The sequence below is a fragment of the Suricata suricatta genome, chromosome 12 (assembly GCF_006229205.1).
Source record: "Suricata suricatta isolate VVHF042 chromosome 12, meerkat_22Aug2017_6uvM2_HiC, whole genome shotgun sequence".
Taxonomy (NCBI): Eukaryota; Metazoa; Chordata; class Mammalia; order Carnivora; family Herpestidae; genus Suricata; species Suricata suricatta.
Genome location: NC_043711.1, coordinates 26962505 through 26987014, shown reverse-complemented (window position 1 = coordinate 26987014; position 24510 = coordinate 26962505). Strand labels below are relative to the sequence as shown.

Genomic DNA, 24510 nt, shown 5'->3' with positions numbered 1-24510 from the left:
TGGTTTGTCCAACTGTACTGAAGATCTAATGGAAATTGGACTTTTCAGTGGCTTTTAAGTGGCATTAACAAACTGAAGTTGGAATCGATGCTTTTCAGGACCTAGTGCAATTTGTGTTGGAAAGACGCTCAAGAGGTCACAGTGTACAGGAGTCTGGGGCCAGCCTGGTCACCAAGTAGAAGTAGACACTCAAGGTGCTCTGCCCTCATTCACATACTGGTGGCGTGAAAGCACAGATGGTCAAATGCTATAAAATTTATCTTGCCTGTGGTTTTCCAGCAGATCTCCAATGAATTATAAATCATTAGCATTATTTCATAACTTATACTAGAATTTAAAAACTTTTCATAGAGTTTTTGAAGCGGTAGAATATACATGTGGTTTAAAAAATTCTTTTTTGGGATGATCCTTAAATATTTCCTTCAGATGCCCAGTGTACCTTATTATTCTCATTCACTACTCTTCTGGCTCTTCATACCTAAGAGCACTTTTACAGCATTCTCATCTTGCAGTGTTCCCTCTCCTATGTTGGCATATTATGGACAGATACTTTTCAGTGACAGTAACTTCCTTTTTTTATAATCTCCTAACAGATTATTTAAATTCCGTCTTCTTCTATGTGTCTCCAGGACAATACCGATACTACCAGATTTTCACAGTTGTTACTTAGAGACATTGCAGTTCCTACACATTACTTCTGTATCATCACAAAAGGGGGAAGGTGAGCCTGAGGACCAATATTTGTATTGCTTCCTAATTGAAGAATGGCAGATACTTGATTATGCACACTGATATTCTTCTGTCCCTCATGGCAGCCCAAACTGACAAATCCCTCCATTCTTCGCTTCTGATTCCTATCAAGGCCACACAGTCCTCTTCAAAATACTGCTCTAGGCAGCTACAAGTTAGTTGGAAGTTGACAAAGAGATGAAACCTGTTTAACAGACTTGCTCTAGTCACTGAGAACGGATGATGAACAGAGCACCCTGCTGACCTGTAGTGCCAGTCCAGTCTGATGACGCAACTAATGTGTCTGGTTGCTATGGAGAAGGAAAGAGAGCTTTGGGGTCTCACGCTGCAGTTAAGGGCCCAAGTCTGTAAGTGACATATATAATTTCTGTTCACAATTCCTTGCCCGGAATTCCTTCAACTTCATCTAATCACAAGGACCCAGGGAATGTCATCCATTGTGCCCAGTTATGGCAAGAACCTGAAATACTAGGTAAACAGTGCTAATGACCTTCTTATTTCATTAGATACACTTTAATGTTCAACTTCTCAACATATTTTATTTACCAGAATGCTCTCTTGCTTTGCCCATATGAATTAACAGGATGTTTACTTTTGGCTTAAAAAAATAGAAAGCTTTTTCAGGCACTTCTGTGTTGAGGTAAGTGATACTCAAGAGTCCCACAGAACATCCCCTGAAACATTTGTCCTATGCAATGTTCCACAAAATAACAACAATATTAATAATTAATAATAATGATGATGTTATCATTAAGCAAATATGAGAAATGGTATCTCTACTTTTTGAGAAGCCAACGCATGTTAGCACACTGATGAATACTGCTGTAAAGGAGCCTTCTAGTTCATTTCATCTCATACTTCTTAATCGCCTTTGACCTTACATTTTTCTTCTTGGATAATGTGTAATAACATCTCATGGAACCAGGGTTCCTGAATCGCTGTAATAAACACTGCAAGAGGTACATGGAAACTTCCATGACCTTGGACTCATTGAAACAGTAGAGATGATTTTACCACATGGCCTTAGCCAAGATTTCCACTTAATAATTGTGTGACCTTGGGTATGTAGTTTCACTTTGTTGGCCTGAACTTCTAAATGTGGAAAAATGAGGGTGATATTATCTACCTCAAAGGATCAGTGATCATCACTAGAACATAGCAGGCAGCAAATAAATGTTATATATTCTTCCCTTCCCCTTCTGATCAAATTTACTGTTCCCCACATATTTGATTTAATGTAAGCATAAGTTTTTCCCGTTCTGATTCTCTTAGATGTTCAACGTAAGATTCCTTTGCCTTGAAAAACTCACACGATACTGTGTGACATTTAAACCAAAGAATCGGCACCAATGTGCTGCCAGGCTGCAGTTCCCTCTTTCATTTTTCCCTTGAAGGCCACACGTTTACTTCTCCCTGTGAATGTGACTCTCCCCTCTGAGCGTCTAGATGCATATAGGAGTTTGGGGGATGGTTCAGGGCAGATCTGCCTAGTGAAAAATACCTGGCTTCTCTTCCTGCACATGATTAAGGACTCGCCATAACTGTATGTTTGGCCTAAAGCATTCTCTGGGACAAAACATGAGAATTCTCATGGATACTGAAGAGATGCTTGTCCTGAGATCCGGGTAGAGCAGAGTACTAGCATTAACTTAATCACACTGTCCTGGAATTTATCATATTCTGGAAATCAAACTTGCTTAAAATTATATTCACACTATTTATGCTTATGGTTGATGCATATCCCACGACGTTTTCATTGAGTTACTACAGCGGGTATTTTAATATCCAGTGAACAAAGATGTGGCCCACACTGGTGAGTTGCTTCTTCAGAACTGTATTGCTTAATTTGGTAGTAATATTTCTACCTTTCTGGTAAGAAAATTTACAGAAGTGCTTACACTCTGAATAGTAGATTACTTTTTGAGATGCCACCGACTTTGATTCAAAGCTCTGCACTGTGCTATTTAAATCAAATAAATTTAATCTCCTCTTTAAAAAAATACTTCATGGTCCATCCTGTTGTTGTCTGAAGTGACATTATGAATTATTTTAAACATTTGCCAGGGCTCGGATTATTTGTTAGAGCAAATAACTCATTACACAGGGTCTTCAGAAGTCTCCAGTGCAAACTGGAAAGTTCCTAGCTTGTCACTGAACTATAAACTAATCTGCAGGAGAGATGAATACACTCTACTTTTTTATTAGTTCAAAAGAATGACTAATTTTTCGTCATATTATTTGATGCTGACTTCCTCCGTATTCATATATGCACATGCTAATCACCCTCATCAGAATCAAGGATATTTTGATGGTTTGATTTATTTTAGTGATTTTTTTATATTCCGAATCCCTAGAATAGATCAGATATAGAAAAATAAATGGGAGCAAGACTGAACAACTCTGAGAATAATATTCTGCTGTCTACTTTAATTAATCATCTGAATCAGTACATTTCCATTTCTCTGTCATGACTCTATATTTAAATATTTCATATTTGTCATGAAAATGTACATAAAATTATTTTTAGCTCATCAATTTTATCCATGATGAGCAAATAAAAATGTAGCAACATAATGAACATTTGATGTACTTGGGCAAATTCTCACTTTTGCAGCATTTCACTTTGTTTTTGACCCCAGGTGGCCTTTGCAGTTGTTTTTGTGTTTGCTGAGGCAGTATAGGAGGCCACGGAAATGAGACGTGCATCATGAGACATGCCCAATCTGATTGGTGATGACTGCCCAGAGATCAGGATTGAGAGGCAATCTGAGTCTCTTTGTTTTTTGTTTGTTTTATTTTTTAATTTTTTTTTAATGTTTATTTTTGAGAGAGAGCCCGAGCAGGGGAGCAGGAGGGGGAGAAAGAGAGGGAGACACAGAATCTGAAGCAGGCTCCAGGCTCTGAGCTGCCAGCACAGAGCCTGATGCGGGGCTCAAACTCAAAAACGATGAGGTCATGACCTGAGCTGAAGTTGGTTGTTTAACCGATGACAGAGCCACCCAAGGCGCCCCTTATTCTCCTTGGTTCGAGGAGAGAATTTTGTAGCTGATTACTGATGTCTGCCATACATTTAGCATTGAACACAGCGGCAGAAGAGCAGTGTTTTGCCATCTCATGTGTAATGGAAGGTGCTTTGGTTTGGGAAGCCAAACAGCTGAGTTTCAGTTCCAAATGTATGCCTGTCTGATTTTGAGCAAATCAACTACATTCTCTTCTCCCATTTTTTTATTCCATTCAACATGGAAGATATTGGTGGAATAATAATTGCAGGATAACGTTTAAGACCCATCCCAGCTCCAAAAATACCATAGTTGTATATACTTGGCAGGACATTAAGATACCTTGGGTACCTGTTCATTTTTATAAGATCCCCAGAACTTTTCACAATTACCGAACTGTGGTGGATTGTTATAGTGATGACCTCCAATGCAATATGACTCCCACTGCCCGTGGAAGTGCGGTGGGTCAGGAGATAAAATTTATTTGGGCGCCTGGATGGCTCACTTGGTTAAGCAGCCAACTTTTGGTTTTGGCCCAAGTCATGATCTCATGGTTCATGAGATAGAGATTGTGGAGCTCTGCACTGACAGGTGGAGCCTACTTGGGATTCTCTCTCCTTCTTTCTACATCCCTCTCCCCACCCCACATTTCAAAAATAAATAAATAAACATTTATTTAAAAAGGGGATCAAATTTATTTCTCTACCTTAAACCGGAGCTGGCCCATGATTTCCTTTGACCAATAGAATGTGGGAGAACTTAAGTCTCCAGAGGCCTTAGGGTTTCTGACTTGGGAATTGGGATGAAAAAGCATGTGGATTGAGGGGCCCAATGGACCCACCTGAGCTCAGCCCCAAGCCTACCTACCTCCAACTAAAATTGATTGCATGAGTGAGACCAGTAGCAACAACCACCCACAGAATTAGGATAAGAAAACAAAATGGTGTTATTTTAAGCCACTGTGTTTGTGTTTGTTGCCATATGCAGCAGTAGATAGCTGGAAGTTGGAAGTCGGTCACTAGGTCTCCTGTGTCTGGAAGGTTCTAATGGTTGGTGCTGAGTATCACGGGGTACCTTAGTTTTCCCCCATGTGGTTTTTGCTTTCTAGTAGGCTAGTTGGGTCTTTTATAGCATTTTGGTCTCAGCAATCCAAGGAGACAAAAACAGGACGTTGTAATGTCTGGTAAGGCCTGACCCTGGAAAATCACACAGTGAAACTTCTATCACATTTCACTGATCAAAGCAAATCTAAGACCAGCCCAAATTCAAGGAGAGAGGAAACAGACTTCAATTTTTGATGAGAAGAGAAGCAAAGTCACTTTGCAAGGGGGGATTGGGGGGATTTTTGTGGTAACATTTGTATAGTCTACCACATCAACTTAAGTGTTTGGCCAGTGCAAAAATTCCACTTGATTTCTTTCTTTCATTGTGTGTATTCTGGGTTTGCTGTGTGTCACTAAGGGTCCAGCACAGGGTCAGCCTGTCGTGTTATCACAAACACCCCGAGTGTTTACATCCAAAGGATAGAGACAGTCACTTCCAGAAATGGTGGTGAGATGAATAGGGAAAGGAAAGGCATTAAGCTACCAAGTTTCTGGTGGTCCTTGGTCATATGAATAATGGGGAGTCAGTGACTCTGGATTCCTGGACTGTACAAGAGGCCACGGGATTTTTCAGTGTGCCTCTCAGCCTGACCCATTGATACTGACTGTTGTAGCTATTGCCTCCTCCAGAACCTGCCAACTCCGGGGAGCCAAGGGTACCTTGAAGCAAGCCAACCTCAAAGATATAAAAGGACCAGATAGTAGCTACATTTGTGATGAACATAAGTAGAGACTTGTGGAATCACTGTGTTGTACACCTGAAACTAATGTAATGTGCATCAACTGTACTTCAATTAAAATGAATGAATGAATGAATGGCAGGGTGGAGGGAGCCTAAATGCAGGCTGCACATCCTTCCATACTTCCTCCAGTTGAACCCGTGGTACAAGGTGAGGTGGTTCTCTCATTCTGGACGTCAGTACTCACAGTTCGCTGTTAGGATAAGGGCATACTTACCACTTCCCTTGCTCTTAGGCTGCCTCTCATGGAGGGATTCCTGATCTCGTCTGCTTTCTTCATTTGAGGCTTAAGTGTTTGTCAGGCTGTTAGCAGTTTTGCTCAATATCTTTGTGTTTCATGAAACCCATGTCTCTCTTTCACAAACAGAGAGACTCTGAGAATGCATGGCATGCTTTTAACACGAGGGTAGGCAGAGACTGAGTCATAAAAGTACAAAAAAAGTTTAGCATCACAGCGCTACGGTTAATAACATGGACTTGGGAGTCAGGTTTGGTTAGAATTCCAGCTTTAGTTTCGTATCGGGTGTGCTGTCCTGTGCAAGTTTCTTATTTTCTATAAGCTGTAATTTCCTCATCTGCACAAAAGGAATTATAATAGTAGTTTATGGGTTTGTTGGAAAGGTTAAAGAAATAAGAGTACATTTGTAAATGAAACAGTGATTGTGGCTGAGGAAGGAATGTCTAACAACTTTCTTTAAAGCTTACCATAAGTTGCTAGGCCATTTTCAAGGACAGATCTTGCTCCAAATTTGGAGAAATAGTTTCTGATTTTAGAAAATTGAAATGCAAGACCATACTGAAAAGTTTCTCTCACACCCCTAGGCAGAGTTAGATTCTACCTCCTCTATGCTCCCACAACATTCTGTACTGCTTTCTATCAACAGTCCTCATCTCTCTGCGTTGTGATGATCTGTTTATACTGCCTGACAGTTTGGGACATTAGTGTGAATGTTTCAAGGTCAGCTACTCTATTATATCCATCTTGGTGCCCTACATGCTAGCCCAGACTCTGGACTGAGGCTAGGCTCTAGTGGTAGGATGGATGAATACATGGACTGCAAGGTGGCCCACTGGTTGAATTACTCCCCCATTTGTGAAATTAACATTAAATCTTATATGCACTAGGAAGTCTGCTTTGATTTCCCTCTGTTATGAGGAGTCTTTTGTGGACCACAGAAACTAAACTCTAATTATTACCTTCTCTTCTTTAAGAGAAAATGTTATTATTAAATGGACTTTCCTACTTTGGATTATAAGAGAAAGACCAGATTCCATTTGATATTCTCTTTCATAAGTTATCGCCCATGATGAATCCTGGATATACATATATCAAATTCAATTATGTAGATGAACTTCTTTGAGGGTTATCATGCATGTTGACTAAAAAGTCTCTTCAGAGGCATTAATCCTAAGAAAAGAGGACTCAAAAGAAAGTGTGTTCTTATAGCCTATATAGAATATGGGATTTGCCCATTAACACTGCCTAAGAATCTCTAAATTAAATTATACTGCATCTGTGGCATTACCTTAAAACTACTGGCATCTAAACAGTTGCAGCAGAATTACAAGAGCTGTCTGCTGTTCTTCAAAATCAATTTTCTTTCCCTGAGTTGTTTGTCTATGAGAAACATGTAGCGCATGATAACCACCATCTTTAAGCAATATGGTGTTTTCTTCCAAAGCTTATGCACTTATTTTGAGAAAATACTTTTATTCTCAGATGAATTTGTGAATAACATACTGTTTTTGTGCTCTCGTGTGTTTGTAGATCATATGCTTCATTTTTCCAATGAAAGATGGCAGAAACTCTTTTAGTTGGACTGGGGAGTGATACTTAGGATTGATATGTATGATGTTATCACTGCAACACAGTTTCTGGTTGTGGATGGTCTTTAAAAGCATCAAAAGTGCTACATGGGGTCATGAAATATCTCAATCATGCTCAGATATTTTGCATAGAAAGTGAAAATTTTTTAAATCCTATAATCATGCTGCCTAATATGCTATTTAAATAACACTATAGTCTTTGACTTTGGAAGAGAATGGGTTACCTCTTTCTCATGTGATTCCTCTAAACCAAGGGTTGACATTATTAAGTCCATGGGCCAGGTCTGGTGTGCCTCTTCTTTTTGTAAATAAAAGTTTACTGGAATATAGTCACACTTAATATTGTTTGTATTGCCTATAGCTGCTTAGGCATACAGCCCACCAAACTTAGAATTTTTCCATCTGGCCCTTTGCAGTAAAGGTTTGCTGACCTGCTTTAACTCCTTTATGAACCTACTTACATTCTCAGCAGGATATCTGGTCACAGTAGGAGGCCCCCATGGTTGTCCTGGAACGCTTGCCTTACTAAGGTGTCCCAGGTTCTGCTGTACTGGGTGCTTTGCTCTGCTTCTGCACCTCATGTCCTACATCTGTACCTCCCAGAGTACTGTCGTTATCTGTTTCGGTGCCCATCTCCCGGACCGGAAGAACTGGAACAACTTCCTGTTGTCTTCTGCTCATCCCAGAGCCTGGCACAGCATCCAACAACTTAACTGGTGCCCAGTGTTCACTGAATGAGCAAATGAATTATATTTTCTAGTCCAAATAGAAAGCAGCATTTTTATAGGTATGGGGTATGAATAATCTAGAAACCACTTCTTTATAGTTTTTATAATTATATTAAAAGGTTTTCTTAAAATAATTTTTCCCTCGTCATTATATAAGGAAATCATTATATTCCTTGTGGTCTTGTGAAAATTAATTTACATTAGAAATGAGTTTACATTTTTCGAACTCACACCCAGCATTAGCTCTAATTAGGCTAAATATTAATAACAAAGCTCCTTGAATTAAAAAGAAATCTTGCGGACTATCCCAATTTTGTAGAGATGGTTGAAAATGAATGGATGTTGTCTCCGTTTTGTCAGGTCTCAGTACTCAGAAGGAGCTGATCAGAGGGTCTGGTTCATAGTGTATTCACTCACTGCAGCAGAGCTTATTAAATCTGGTGTTCTAGGCAGAGTTGAAACAGCAGTAAACAAGACAGCCAAGACAGCCTTTGCTTTTGTGGAGCTTACCCTCTCATTCAGGAAGGTAGTAGCCAGCCAAGAAAACTACCAGCTGGTGGCAAGGGCTATGGCAAGGTGAAAAGACGGTGATGGAAGAGGGAGAAAGTGAGTAGCAGTTTAAACTGGTGGTTCCTGAATGCTCCTTTGAGGGAGTAGTATTGGAATTAGAATGAGAATGATAAGAAAGAAGCAGCCATGCAAAGAACATGGGGAATTGAATTCTAGGGAGAACAAACAGCTAGGATGGAAGCCTCAAAATCAAGTTCAGGGTGTTAGATGAATAGAATGAAGGCAAATGTGGTGGACGTACAGTGTGTGTGGGAGGAGTGGGGCAAGAGCAGCTTCAGGAAGTAGGCAGGTAGCAGTGGGTGTGCAGCCTGTATGAGGTGAGGGCATCTTTTGTGCCCTGGTTTCAAAGAATCTGAGGGATCGTGGTTGGTTCTTACTTCCTGATGCCATTTAGTACCTCAGATGGCCCAGGGAGGTCAGGACGGTGACTCACAACGTACCCAGGAGCTCCAGAGCCACAGCCTGGGTAACTCCAGACCCATCTGTCCCCCTGTCAAGTCCTGTGGAGCCTACCTGTGTGTCCACTGACAGGGTGAGATCCCTGTTTGTCCATCCTGTGGGTCCCAACAGAGCAAAGACAGTGATCATCTACATGAACCCCTGCCCAAGTAAGCACCCTTAAAAGTCAACCCTATTTCATCTTACCATACACATAGAAAGATCATTTGTTATATGCAGATGTTTTCTTAGTAGAGGGTTAGATTGCAAGGAATATATACATCAGGGCAATGTGGCCTCAATGGGCTTTTGAAAAAATATTTACCTAAATGAGAACATGTTTAGCCTGTCTGTTTTGTGACATGTTGTTATTAGTATCATTAGCATTCAATTAAAGTAATAAATGTAGGTGATATATGACCCTGTGGTTGAGTATACACAGGATAAAACAGCTGACAGATTAAGCCATTTTGATTTTGTTTCATAAATGTTTTGATTCATCAAACATTGGGTCAAGCCAATCCTCAGTACCAGACAAGGAAAATGAACAGATAATATTTCTAGGGCATTGGGACAAAAAAACAAAACCAAACCTTTCCGATGTCACTGATATTACTAAAGTTACATTAGATACACAGAATTTCAGATCCATCCCACCAAGTTTTACAGTAAGCAGTCGGTTAAAGAAAACATCCTTCCTTCCTCACCTGGTTCAGACATAGCTCATCACAGCAATTATGGATATTGTTGGAAGCTTGCAAAATTGTCGTCTTGCTGTGGTTTGGTGAAGTCAGGGCCTAAGAGAGGGTGGAGGGAGGAGGAAGATGGGGGAAAGATCTCTCTCAACAAAGAAAAGGCAACTCAGTGGGTGTGGAGGCTGGCAATCTGCTAAAAGGAAATGAAAGGAAATTCTTCATTTCTAAACGGTTCATTGACCCATGATAATAAAGCAGCCTTGCCAAAGAAGGATAATTATCTTTTTAAGTATCTGATGCCCTGTGGGTGAAGGCTTCCCTTCTCCTCTCTTGAAAAATGAACTCAGATTAAACCAACGCTCTTTTTCCTAGTTTACCATTGACATGAATTTCCTGATTATAAGCAAAACTAATCAGTTTCCCTTTCTTTTCTCCCCGCTTCTCTTATGGAAATCAGGCCCACCCGGCTGAACTCAGTGTATTTCTCTTTGGGCTCTGACTCCTACAAGTACCATAGGCTATAATGCTTGCAATTCTGCTGTGACTAGCAATTGTAGAATTGGGGTTTTATTATCCCCCTTAGCTGCCTAACTTCAGGCAAAGCACACTCTTTTAAAACAACAAGAAAAAGGAAAAAAGAAAGAAACCAAAAAGAGCATCAGAGCACTTTTTTCTTCTGCTGGTACCTGAAAACTAAATAAAACTTAATATAGCTCCGTGTGTGTATATATGTATGCATGCATGATTGCGTGCGTGTAGCCGCATGTCTCTGAGAAATTCAAATACAAGGACAACTGAAATGTTACTGATGATGTAACATTGAATGTAAATTTCCCACCAACCTGTGATGAAACTTAGAATCTTTCTCTGTAGTTCTTGTTTGTTCAGGCCAATAGCATTAATATGTTGACTTGTTTGACTTCTAGAATGGATTGAGATGGTTTTGTTTGAGGAGTAAAAAAAATCCCTTTTCTTAAATTAATGATATACCTTCAACTGGTTTCTTGAATTCTTAATAATCAATTGGAGGAACACTTACCATAAATTGCTTAACCGCATGGCACATCTCTTATATAAATGAGGTTCACTGTATGTTTTCAGAATGTCTGCTCTCCTTTTAAACATAAATAAAACACCTACTATTGTGTGTTCATTACACATTTCTCTAAAGAGATATTGAAACTAAAATTTTAATCATGATACTCTACATAGAGAAATTGACTGGATGTGCTGCTTGTTTTTACAACCAGTGCCTTTGGCTGCTTGAGAAGGCAGAGCTTTCGAATTGGTGTCAGGAGATAATGGTCCAGAATAGATTTTGCCTCTTGGCATAATTATTTCAGCCAGCACTTGAGTCTCTCTGAACATTAATGCCCCTTTCTCTTAAAAGAATTTCTTGAGCACACCGCTGCTTCTCCTTCAATGTATAATTAACCATGTTTGTAAGCTCCTTTTTGAACTTCTTGGGGTTTGGTGGTTGATAAATATTTGTTCTTTTGGTCCTTAGTCTTTGAGAGTTCAGGCGCCGGGCCAAGGGGATTCAGTACTGTGAGTGTAAACTTGTTGGTAAAAATCCTACCCAAAGCAAGCAAAGCGTGCCTTAACAGAACTCACCGCAGATGTCCTCGTGTGTCCCCTTCGGCCAGTGGAGCGCTTCCGAGACCTGCGTCCAGATGAAGTGGCAGATTTGTTCCAGGCAACCCAGAGAGTCGGGATGGTGGTGGAGAAGCATTTCCAGGGGACTTCTCTCACGTTCTCCATCCAGGTGAGTGTCTGAGCAACCCAGAACTTGTTTTTCTTCCTTTTCAAAGCCTAGCATTGTGCTCTCTGTCTTTTATGCTGCCATCTCACTGATAAAGCAGCTGTGGTTGTTTGTGTCTCAAATAATAGCAGAAAATGGTGTAATCCAGGGCCACCCTAGCATTCATTGGCCCTGAGGTGGACTGTAGAATATCAGCTGAGGCACTGTCTGTCGCATTGTTTACAAAACAAATGAGAATAACGGACAAGTGATTTAATGGGCATTCAGATATTTCACATCTTCTACTGGAACTTGGGCTGGACAACTCATGTTCATTCCAGGGTAACTGTATTTTGAGCAGCGCATGGACTTAGCCCTCCTCTACTTCAGTGTAGTAAGAAGTGCAAGTTGGGTGGGGCCTTGCCTTCACAGGGCTCTTTGTTCTCTTTAACCCAATTCCCAGTGATTGATTATAGATTGGTATGAAGCCAGATTGATTAAATATTCTGTGCGGTCTGCTTCCCAGGAAAGAAATAAGACACACACACACACACACACACACACACACACACACACACACGCCCCAAACCCCGCCCTCGCTCCAAGTCACTGGAGATCTGTAGGCCCAGGTTGAGCCAAGTGTAGGAGGAGGTCTGTTGTGAGTCATTAGCTATGGGAATTGAGTAAATCAATAGAACATTTCCTCTGCCCCTTCAGATCCCCCATGGAAAGAGCTAGGGGTATCAATACATAATTAAAGTCCTTAGTGGCCTTGACATTGGATGACTGTATAGCCCGTTGGCTTGTTCTGTAACGTGAGACCTTGTCGTCGATGCTTTAGTTATACAGAATACTTACCATCTTTCTACTACCCTCCTCAGCTCCCCACCACAGACCTTAGAAGAAGCATAAAGAAGGCCACTATTTTCAAGTTATGAAAGGCTCAGATTAAAAATGCTCCTAAATGCTTCTTTACAAAGTTTTTGCTACCATGTCTGTGTTGAGAGTAAACTTCCCTCTAAACTACAATGTGTGTGTGTGTGTGTGTGTGTGTGAGTGTGTGTGTGTGTGTTGTATATCAACCTCTTGGAGTCACCTTTGTGCAGGTAATTAAGCTCCAGGTGGGTTTATCAAGCTTATGCTACAAATCATGTTTCCAGAGAGTGGCGTGGAGGCATCTGTCAGTGTTAAATGAAATACTAGAAGAAAATTCATCTTCACTGGAGATGGCCAGTGCTAGTAGTTATCTAACATGATTTACTCAAAAGTGAATTCCATAAACATAGAAACTGACTTGTGCATAGCACGTCGAGTACCTTCCTGTATGCAGTGTTTGCAAACCTTTTAAAACTTTAAACCACAGTAAGGTGTTTGTTTATTCTGCAATCACGTGAACCTCACAAGCCAAAGGTTTACAAAACAACATTTACCCATTCTGTGTACTCTAATTGTTTTTTGTTGTATTATCTGATTTGTTTTTAGTGCTGATCACAACCCATTGAGCTGACTTCATGACCTGCTAATGGGCTGTGACTTCAAGTTTGAAATACACAGTTCTGGCCACAGCAGGGCGAACATTTTCACCCATTAGTCTGGGCCACAGAGATAGAAAGACAGGCTAAAAATTCAACTCTGCAGTTTTGCATCCTAGACATTGCCTGTTCCGGTATCTCACACCAACTAACACTTGTTTTTGCTTTGTCTTGTGACGGATGACTGGGTGAATTGGCTCATTTTCAGCTAAACATATGAAAATGTTGAGTTTTAAAAATCTGAGAGAAGGAACCAGGAATGGGAAAAGGGCCCCACTACAATGAATGCTCCTACTTCCCCAAGGTCAGGAGAGCCAGTGAGAGCTCACACTTGGGTGGCCTTCCCATGTAAGACAGCCCGTGTTCCTACTTAATGGGTTATGCCTACAGCAAGTTTTTTTGAGTAGAGACGTATAGTAACAGACATTAATTAAACTACATCTGATTTAAAGATAACCAAAAGGTACGATAATTTACCTCCTCAAACATTTCCAACCTTCCTTTAATGCAATTAAAACCATAGCCAAGAGCAAAGAGCATGAAAAGTAGCAAGAGGGTTGGCTCCCTGGATAATTTATATCATTTTTATACCTAACTTCTCACTTACTCTCAGGCGGAAATTGAGAACTGTCTGGTCCCACACATTTGAAGTGAATGGTTCCCACGAGAATACTGTAAATTAACACACAATGAAATTGGATCTAAATTATTAACGGGAGGTATTTCTGAATAAGCAGGAGACACCATCTATTTGCTATCGCCTCTGTTATTTATCTATTTTTTTTCTCCTACTTCTAGGATGGCCCTGAAGCCGGGCAGACTGTGAAGGTGAGTGCTTATTACGTGCGTACAAATTGATAGGGGGCAATTATGAGAACTAATAAAAATCACACTGAGCCATTTGCAGCACATTGCTGGTTCATTATGTTATCTTCGAGGTCAGAGAGACCCTCAGTGTTAGAGCCATAAATCCTGACATTATAAACTACGCCAAGCAATATGTTTCCCATTAGTTTACAAGACATTTACCTTTTGTAGTAAAATTATTATTGCGTAAATGAGAAAACAGAAACTAAATCAAGAAGTCCTGAAACAGAAATCGGTCACAAGGATTCAGGTTGAGGTGGTACTTAGGAAAGAGCGTGTGAGCCCTGTGTGGACTGGAGGGTCCCATTTGAAGCTGGTGCATCTTTGACAGGCCGTCTGGGTCTTGGCACAGCCTATTTCCGCCTGTTCCTGAGCGACAGGCTGATCAGGCTGTCCTCCACAAGCCTGTGCTTCTGTCTCCTCCTTCTCTCCACCCACACACCTATCCTTCTCCTCCCTTTGTACTTGATACCAAAGTTCTCACCTAATGGAGTCAGTGGAGCTCAAAGACGGGCTTTTAAGTGTGCTAAAAGAGGAAAGGAGGATTTATTAGGATCATCTCTACTTTCCTAGTAAAGTAAAATAGAAGAATAAAACCCTGGTTGATTCTGAGGCTAAGTTTCAGCCCCGTTCATACAAACGCAAATTCCTCTGCAGTTAGGTCCTATGCCCAATACATAGAAATGGCTATTTTTTTTTCAGTGCTAGAAATCAGAAGGAAGTCAGACTGCGGTGCTAATGTTATACTTTGCAAACCAAGGTGTTATGGCTGTGAGACTGGCTATGAATGGATAAGATAATGCTTGGCAACAAGCAGTGCCAAAAAAAACCACAGTTTCTTTTTGGTATTACTTTGCATATGGCTTTACCATTTAACAAAGCTACTGTGGGATTTTTAAAAGGACTCTGAGGGGCGCCTGGGTGACTTAGTTGGTTAAGCATCCAACTTTGGCTCAGGTCATGATCTCCTGGTCTGTGGGTTCTAGCCCCACGTCAGGCTCTGTGCTGCCAGCTCAGAGCCTGGAGCCTGCTTCGGATTTTGTGTCTCCCTTTTTCTCTGCTTCTCCCCCATTCATGCTCTGTCTCTCAAAAATAAATGAAAGTTAAAAAAATCTTTTTTAATTAAAAAATAAAAGTACTCTGGGAAGCACTTCTGAGGAGCAAATGTCTGTATGGATTGCCACCAAATTCCTTATGATACCAAAAGAGCTAGCTTCTTGATTGCTCCAGACATGTAAAAGGGACTGAGGGCACTTGCAGCCTTCTTCCACCCTCCTGTCCACCCCCACGCCAGGCCTCTAAACATGCCTGAGTGGCGCCTGGGTGGCTCAGTCGGTTAAGCCTCCGACTTCGGCTCAGGTCAGATCTCACGTTCGTGGGTTCGAGCCCCGCGTCAGACTCTGTGCTGACGGCTAGCTCAGAGCCTGGAGCCTGCTTCCAGTTCTGTGTCTCCTTCTCTTTCTGACCCTCCCCCTCTCATGCTCTGTCTCTCCTGTATCAAAAATTAATAAAACATTAAAAAAATTAAAAAAAAAGAACACAAGATTTAGTTAAATGCTGCATGCACTGTCTGTCTGATGGAATTCCTTCAAATGTGGAAATATGGCTATAGGAGCACAGCTAATAATGGGGGAGCAATACAAACTAGATCGTGCAGAACGCACAGGTTGATAATTGGTACATATTAAACTTACCTGAAGTTTATATGGATATATCGGTAATATAATCTCACAATTGCATTTTGGAATTCTGAATAGGGGATTAAGATCATGTCCTATATAAGCAGGCGTTGAATAGAGGAAAAAAAGTAGGTAAGTGGTTGCCAGGGCCTGAGGGAAGGAGGCAGTAGGGAATGGTAGCTAAGGGGTAAGAGTTTCTTTTTAGGGTGATGAAAATGTTTAGTGCTGATGTTCATGCTACAGTATGAATATTCTAAAACCTACTGAAATGTACATTTTAACATGGATGTTTTTATGCTATTTGAATTGTATCTCAATTAAAAGTAGTAATCAAGCATAGTAAAAAAAATGCAACAAACACCAACTCTGGCAGAGCTGAACACCATGGCTAAAGACTCTCTGATTCTAATAGTGACTCCTTTTTTGATGTTCCCAGTTATCCAATCAAAAATGTGCACAGTTTTGTTAGCTTCAATGGTAGGGTGATGGAGTGATTCTGGGCCTATAGAACTTATATATGAATTGTTGAATGTGATTATTATCACCATCACCATTGTTACTTAGTATAAGTTAATATTTTTTAACAGTTGTATAATTTTGCGTCAGTAGATTGTATTGCTTTGGGTATCTTTCAACTGTTTCCAGCCTAATCACAGAATTCCCTCAGTGTGAATCAGGGAGGGGGGGTGTATCTTAAATCCTTTGTAGTCAATAAAATGGCTAAAAGAGAACAACCACACACATGCCTATGAAAACCTCAGCATATGACAAAGTTGTGGAAACTGTCCTTTTAGGCCAAGTTTACATATGTGAAATTGTCCAGTGTGTGTTTTTCCAAGTGCAAACCTTATACTACCTGCATAAAACTTCATTTTGATGTTAGTTAAATCAAAAAGAAGTTGACTCTCAGTTCTTATGCTAAATGCATTGATTTAGAGTCTTCGTGGTTGGGGCCTGGGAATCTTCATTGTGAACCAGCACATATACGAGTCTTTCCAGAGTATGGCTGTTTCCCAGCTTCGTTGTTTTATGGTGATAAGATCTTAGCTGGCAATGGCCACAGACCCCTGCAGTGTGGAAACCAGCCCCTCCAGGGATCAAGGCAGCACTTTCAATATTCAGCTGTCTGGTTCTGAAAACTGCCGTTCAAGACTGAGCATTTCGTGTTTTGAAATTCACACAGTTGAGCATTTCAGGAAAGCAGTTGACAGCCTGCCATGGAAAGTACAGTGACTGTTGACTTCATCTTTGCCTGTGTGTCTGACTCTTGGTATTCTGCCCAATGCCTGGGTTCGAAACCATTTGTGTCTCATGCCTGGTGGTAATCACAATAAGCTCAGGAATGATCTCTTCCACCAAAGCAACTGTTACTATTGGAGGTCAAGGTGTACCACTGAGCTAGACACTTGAATATGGTGCCAGTTTAGGGCTTTGTTTGTTTCAGGGGCCTTAAATTCTGCTTTGCAAAGAACAAGAGTGGTCTCTCTTGCTCAGTCAGTGATTCATAGCAGGAAGGGGAAATATGGAAGTAAAAAGTGACCTCTTATGTTTCAGTTGATTATTCAATCTTTTTTTTTAATTTAAAAGTAGTAGAACACGGCTGTCTACCAGGTGATCATTGCAATGATGTAGATGTCCTGTAGGTTTAAGAAACAACCTCTGTTTTTCTGGTTTTAGGCATGTATCACAATATAAAAATACCTATCACTGTATATACATGGACAGCCATATGTCACTTTATTATTAGTCTTTTCTGATCTTCATTCCCCATCTGAAGTGGTTCTGCTCAATAAAGCCTTTATTCCCTATCTTGTTGCCTTGATTTCCATCCATCCAAGGCATTCTTCAGTGTTTTTTTCATTTGTGACGTTGTTTTTGATTCTGTACCTATGTTTCCTTAGTCCCTCAAGAATGTAAGCTTTTTGAGGACTTGCATTTTGTCACTGTCTACAATGGCTCTTTGGGGTGATATGGGAGGAAAGAGTGGGGAATATAATGGGACTTTGCTTGAGAGAAATTCTCTGTTTGGAAGTTTCTAACGTTACTGAACAAGAAGTGGCAGATGATATGTCCTTGGATTTCAATGTGTAGTCAGGGGTCTGAGTTTCCTGAGATTTCTGTCAAGAATCTCCTGTATCTCAGGCATCACCGACAAAGACCAGAATTCCCACTCATCAGGTTCCCAAACCATCTTCCCAAATGTAATTTCAACTAGCCAAATCACGAGAGGAAGTACTAGGCCTTTTATAAGGGAAGCTTCACAGTAAGTTTAACGTGAGCTGTCTTTTAGAGAAATTACTATGTGCCTCTTTGGGTGGTTGGTTCTCATAAGAACTATTTCTAGAATATGCTTGTTTCTCCTTTTCTGTGGTTGTGGAATTGGATCCCCTACTTAGATATTTCATTTTATAATATTAAGGCAGTAGGAAGTATCTTAATAACTATTGATAAATTAGCAATTACTTTGCAAATTGCTTAAGAAACAACAAGAAAAAGAATTCTTTGAATTCTTTGATTTAAAAATTAAAACAAAGACAAAAACATCTCTTCCATCTGAAGGGTTTCTATGGTCCTAGGACAGATTTTCCATGTAAAGATTTGGTAATCTGTTCAATTCATGAACACAGAGAACATTTTAGTTCTTTGTGAAGTTTAGTAGTTAATGTGCTTTGGCGTCAGTCAGAGGTTCTGTGGGAATATTCACTCCACTATTTTACTGTGTGACTTTGGGCAGGGTTCTTAACCTCTCTGAATGTCTTTGTCTTCAATTTCTTTTTTAAAAAATTTTTAATGTTTACTAAAATTTATTTTTGAGGGAGAAGGGGGGAGAGAGACTGCGCGTGTGCGCACGAGAGAGAGAGTGCATAGCAGGGGAGGGGCAGAGAGAGAGAGACCCAGAATTTGAAACAGGTTCCACCCTCTGAACTGTCAGCACAGAGCTTGATGTAGGACTTGAACTCATGAACATGAACTGAGAAATCATGACCCAAGCTGAAGTAGACCACTCGACTGACTGAGCCACCTAGACAACCCCCCCTTTTTTTTAAATTTCTTTTTAATGTTTTTTAAATTTCATCTTTATTTTTCAAATAGGTAACCCTCTCTGTTGTACTGAGTGGTCGTCAGGAGAAACCATCATGAATAAATAGCCCAGCCCGGTGCATACTATCCCTGGGGCCTTGCTCATGTCTCTTAACGTTAATCTTACCCTCAGTTTTCTTATCTGTAAAATAGGCAAATACTGGGTTTTAACAGAATATACTTGAAATTGAGATTGTGGCCCTGATGAATTCACAGTTAAACACTGAGTTCTGTCACTGTTGACTTCTGCCGTTTCGCTTAAACTCTTGAGAAAGCTTTCTTCTGGTAATAGGACTTGTGCTGTTTGAATACTTACTGACTTTGAATGTATTACAAAAATGATAAGTTGAACATTAGAAATCTGCCTTATTAGTTGGGGGGGAATCTCTACCCTCATATTTTTTTACCCGCTGCTCTACTGCTATGGTAATGGGTAAGTCGTGGTTCTAAACCAACAGGATACTTCACGATGACTTGAAGTAGGTTTGCATGGAACAGAAACGTGCCTGTCCCCTATGCTGATTCAGAAGGTCGGGTGCGGGACCAGGACCCTGCATTTTAGCAGGCACTGTAGGTGATTCCCATGCACACCTTATCCCAGTGCACAGCCACTTAGCAAAGAAGTGAGGAGAAGATCTGGAGGACTCTCCACAGAGCTCCTTGCTTTCAACCCAAATGAATTCCTAAAATTTGCTGTGCACAGAATGGGGAAGCTGACATTTTGAGAATGGAAATGATTTTCCTCAACAGTTATTTATTATTTTCATATGGAAAGAAATTTCACAAGAGCTGTAATTTGCCAGAGAGCTTTTCTCCTTTGTTCAAAGCCATGATGGAAAATGCCTTGCCTCTGTTTATACCCCCTGCATTTACTGCCTGAAGAATTAGACTTTTAAGGATGTGGTAGCTTTTCTCTTGTGGACTTGCCTTACAATTTATATCTTTTCTCTCAGAATGAATCCCATTTGCTGGAATTTGGTAAACCAAAAACGATTTCAGTGCTAAGGTCAGGGGATGAGTTTATTACCCTTCTGGGAACTTGGGGACAAAACTTCTGGTCCTCGGGTCTCTAGGCAGGAGAAGGGACAGGGACCTTGAGCCTGCCTGTCTCCTATGAGAAGCATCCTCTCTCTTACTAAGCCTCAAGCCTTCTTCTAAGAAGGTATCAAATCACTGTGTGTGTGTGTGTGTGTGTGTGTGTGTGTGTATTTCTAAATGGTCAATTTTGATTTACATGATGTCATGCATATTTATATTTTCACTTAATCCTCCTAACCCTCAAAAGTAGGCATTGATATTTTACACTTGAGGAAGGTGAGGTTTATTGAGGCAGAGTACCGATCACACTGTACACCACTGACAGCTAGCGGAGCAGAGACTCAAACCCAGGTCTGAGAACTCGCGCTATTGTATCACGCAGCCGGCTGTTCCTAAAAGCACCTTACACCCGGTAAGCACAGGGGAAGATGCACAAGGAGAGGTTTCGTAAATGTTTTTTCACCCATAACAAAGATTAATCTGCATTATTTTGCTCTGCTTAGAATAATATTGGCTTCTCCCTAGAAATACCCACAGGGTTCTCTCTGTTTAACTTTACTATGCAGGTAAAGGTCAACTAAACTAAATGTTGCTTTCTTACTGTATGCCAGTTTACAGCAAAATTCTATGTGTTAGATGTTTAATTTTTCATTAATGCTACCAAACAAATTTCTTTAGTAATCGGAATAAGCAAAGTGGGTATTTGGCTGTTAAATTTATTTTAAGACACATAGCACAGAAATGTGGCAGATACATTCTTAATGTCAATGTTTTATAGATCTCAGTAGACTGTCTTTTACATCTGATGTTCAGTTTGGTGGTTTTAGTTAATCACTGTCAAGTGAAATATGCTGTGAAAAGCAAAGGGCTCTGTAGACCCTAAAATGCTACATAAATGTAAGGTACCATTATTCAGAGTCACCTTCTTATCTCTGTGGGTGCAACAAGGACTGTCACTCACTGTCATCATTTTGCTGTGGAATACTAGGTGCTCAGTAAGTAATCACTGAAGGAATTTCTCTCTCACTATTTTACTCTGTGTGTTTCAGGCCTGAGAAATTATGTGTATAATTCTCTAACTCCATTTAACCAAGCTCATTGTAGGTTTCAAGTTTTCAACCTGTGGCATGTAAATAATTGGCTTAGCCAAAATGTCAATCCTCTGTGAACAAATAAACACAAAAAATCGAGAGAGAGAGAGAGAGAGAGAGAAAGGGAAAAAAGGAGATGAAAGGTAAAATCAACTCAGCCCAACTAATCACGTGACTAGGATTCAGTTTTGATGAAATGTAAGTGGTCACATCAGTCTAGCAGATGAGCCATTTGTTACAAACCACAGCACACACCTTAAATATAGACTGAGGGATGAATGTCCATTAAATAAGGTGTGGTTTGCTTAAAATTGGATATTGCAGCTGAAACAAATACAGATGATATTACAAATTTCTGTTTCAGGAGTTATTAAGAGCCAAAATAATAAAATACAGAAGCAGATTACTTATAGGCTCTCTATGTTAACTGTAAAAATGCAGATCTGCATACTGCTTAGAGATATGGACACAAAGAGGGTTGGGATTCCCCGATGTGGATACAGTAAGGAGAAGAAACACACTGTGGGGTGTCAAGAGTACCCAGAAGCCTTCAACTCCATAGATACATTTTAAAGTTGGGTAATGTGTATCCATTTGTTCATTACCTTATTTATATTTTATAATGTGTCTGATATTTTAAATGTATTTTGAAAAGAAATAGGCAGCTTCCTCTATAATTTTTATTTCACAGGGGTCCTACTGAGAGGTTTTTCATCAAGAAATGACTATTATAGGGGCATCCAGATGGCTTAGTCAGTTAAACAGCCAACTTTAGCTCAGGTCATGATGTCACAGTTCTTGGGTTCAAGCCCCACATCAGACTTTGTGCTGACAGCTCAGAGCCTGGAGCCTGCTTTGGATTCTGTGTCATTTTTTCTCTCTGCCCTCCCCCACCCATACTGTGTCTCTCTCTCTCTCAAAAATAAATAAACATAAAAAAAGATAGAAATGACTATTATAATTCATTCTTACTCCTTTATTATCTTTAGCATAGAACTGGTTCTCATACCTCCTGTGTGCAAGTCTCTGATGATGGGGCCGATAAAGTAGACTTTTGAAAAGCCCACAGTTGATTTTGATAATACCCAGATTTCAGAACTGCTGTTTTGATGTATTTTTTTAATTTTTTAAAAAATTATTTTGAGGGGCACCTGGGTGGCTCAGTTGGTTAGGCCTCTGACTTCGGCTCAGGTCAGATCTCATGTTCGTGGGTTCAAGCCCCGCATCAGGCTCTGTGCTAACAGCTAGCTCAGAACCTGGAGCCTGTTTCCGGTTCTGTGTCTCCTTCTCTCTCTGTGCCTCCCCCTCTCATGCTCTGTCTCTCTCTGTATCAAAAATAAAACATTAAAAAAAATTAAAAAAAATTATTTTGAGAGAAAGAGAGAGGAAAAGAGAGAGAGAGCACTCACAAGCATGAAAGAGGGAGAGAGAGGATCCTAAGCAGGCTCTGTGCTGTCAGCATGAAGCTAGATGGGGGCTCAAACTCACTGACTGTGAGGTCCTAACCTGAACCAAAATCAAGAGTCACATGCTTAACTGACTGAGCCACCTAGGTGCCACTTAACGTATTTTTATAAATACATTTTGATTCTTGCTCGAAGTGGCCTTGGCTTGATTCTTGCTGCCATATCCAGCCTAAATCATTCCATCCCTTTCAGGGACTCTGTTTTGCCTTTTATGCTGAAACCATTCACTAAAATAGCTCTTAAGATCCAAAGGCAGCTGGAACAGTAAGGATTTGATGGCTGAGCATGGGTCAAATGGAAACCAGCTTAATGAATAATGGACATGGCAGCCTGCAGAGCTCCAGACATGGAAGAATTAGAATAATGACCTTCCTAATGACATTTAATGAAAAAATACTGGGTTGGTGAGAATCTGTAATGGCCTTTGGGCCAAACACAGTGAGAAATTCCGCTGCCTCCCTCAGTGTGAATTATGTTAGTGCTGGGAAAGGATAATTTCGAAATCTTCTCATGTCATGAGGTGTAAATACTACACCTAGCAGATTCCTTTTCTAGAGAAGCGGTTCATCTACAAAGATGAGGGAAATAGAGGTGTACATCTCTGGAAACCTCTGAGTCAGATTAAACCCAAACCTCAGGAGGAAAGGACAAAACTGATGGTTTAGAATCCTTTTAGGCTCATTCAACATAGAGATGATACTTCAGGGTCTTGGTAATGAAAACTCCCATTTCTTTCCCTCATAACTTATTCTCTTAAATAAGCCTTCCTTGTCCCTGATGTGACATGAAAAGTCAACATGAAGTTGTTGAGGTTGTCTATCTTGCCCAAAGTGGTTTAGAAGAATAAACACTGTTGAATGAACAAAGTGAACTCATCTAAAACTCCTTTACTTCGTGGTGAAAATCCATGTGTCCTAATGTTTACATTCAAATATCCCACCATAGGGTCTATATATCAGTACCCATTACCTGAAAAAAATGTTTTCTTACCATGCTTCATATACTGGGGCTATGAAAAACACTCCAACAGGGCCTTTTATTTGTGTCAATTCATCTGTTGGTTTAAATAGTATAAATTCCCAGATGTAATCAGTTTTGTATAATTTTGACAAAACTGTTCATCTGTGGAAGGATTTAATATGGTTCCAAGCTCGGCTCTTACATCAGATGACCAGAGATGAGAGTCACCTGTGAGAAGGAAACTCAGAGAATCCCAGAAAGGCAAAGGACCTTGGAAGGCATGTGGTATCATCACGTGTTGTGCAAATGATCCCTGTCTGTAGCCTTTAAACTGGTCTGTCATCTTCTTCTCTATCTGGAAACCCAGTGCACACTGAGGTAGCCGCTTCTAGTTTTTAACAGCTCCAATCTGTGGTTGACAATGAGAATCTCCTCACTACCAATGGTATCCTGTTCCTGACTCCCAGGAAAAGAGCACTCTGTCTACTGGTGTTTTATTATCTAACACTCTGTTGTTATTATTTTAATCTTCCAGTGCCTCCTACATTCTAGGTATTGTCACAGGCACTGGCAGACCAAAAAGAATGTGATATAGTCCTTGTCTTTAAGGGCAGTCTTTGAAATCAGGGCTAGAGCAGAAGAAGACTGAGGGGTTGTGAAAGTTTTGTAGTGCCTATGCATCTCTCCCAAGAAGGGTTTATTGAGCACCTACTATGCATTAGCTGCTGCCAGGCACTGGGAAGCAGTGGCAGAACAAGCAGCCAAGAAACCACCCTCACCCTACTGTCTGACTTCCTCTACACCCGAATGAACATGTAAAATAATTGCAAGCTTCGAGCAGTGTTAGAAAGACAGTACCGCGGTGCTGTGAAAGGAAGAACATGGAGGGAGGAAAGATGGCGGACTGGATGCTGTAGATAGAGTGGCCAGCAAGGGCCTCCCGGAGAGGTAAACTGAGACCTGAGAAATGGTAAGGGTCCATCTGGGTGTAGAGCTAGGGAAGAAAGAGCATTCTGGACAGAGGAGACAGCAGTGATGAGCTTGGCATGTTCCAGGAGATGATTCAAGGCTCGGGTGGCAGGAATTTGGGGCAGAGAGAGGTGAGCAAGAAAGCAATTATGCCAGAGCTTGTACCCTAGTAAGGGGTTTTTCAATGTATTCAGTGTTTGGATTATATTCCAAGGGCAGAGGGTATTTTGCGTGTG

At 40.5% G+C, this 24510-nt stretch overlaps 1 protein-coding gene across 5 annotated transcripts in view; it reads left to right on the top strand.

Moving 5' to 3' along the window:
- Positions 1-24510, top strand: part of FHIT (fragile histidine triad diadenosine triphosphatase) — a 1373604-nt gene that overhangs the window by 1101504 nt on the left and 247590 nt on the right. For all 5 annotated transcript variants that reach the window (XM_029917797.1, XM_029917796.1, XM_029917795.1 and 2 more), the window contains 2 exons: positions 11470-11615; positions 13922-13951. In XM_029917797.1, the coding sequence (XP_029773657.1) occupies positions 11470-11615; positions 13922-13951 (176 nt within the window). The remainder of the gene's footprint in view (positions 1-11469; positions 11616-13921; positions 13952-24510) is intronic.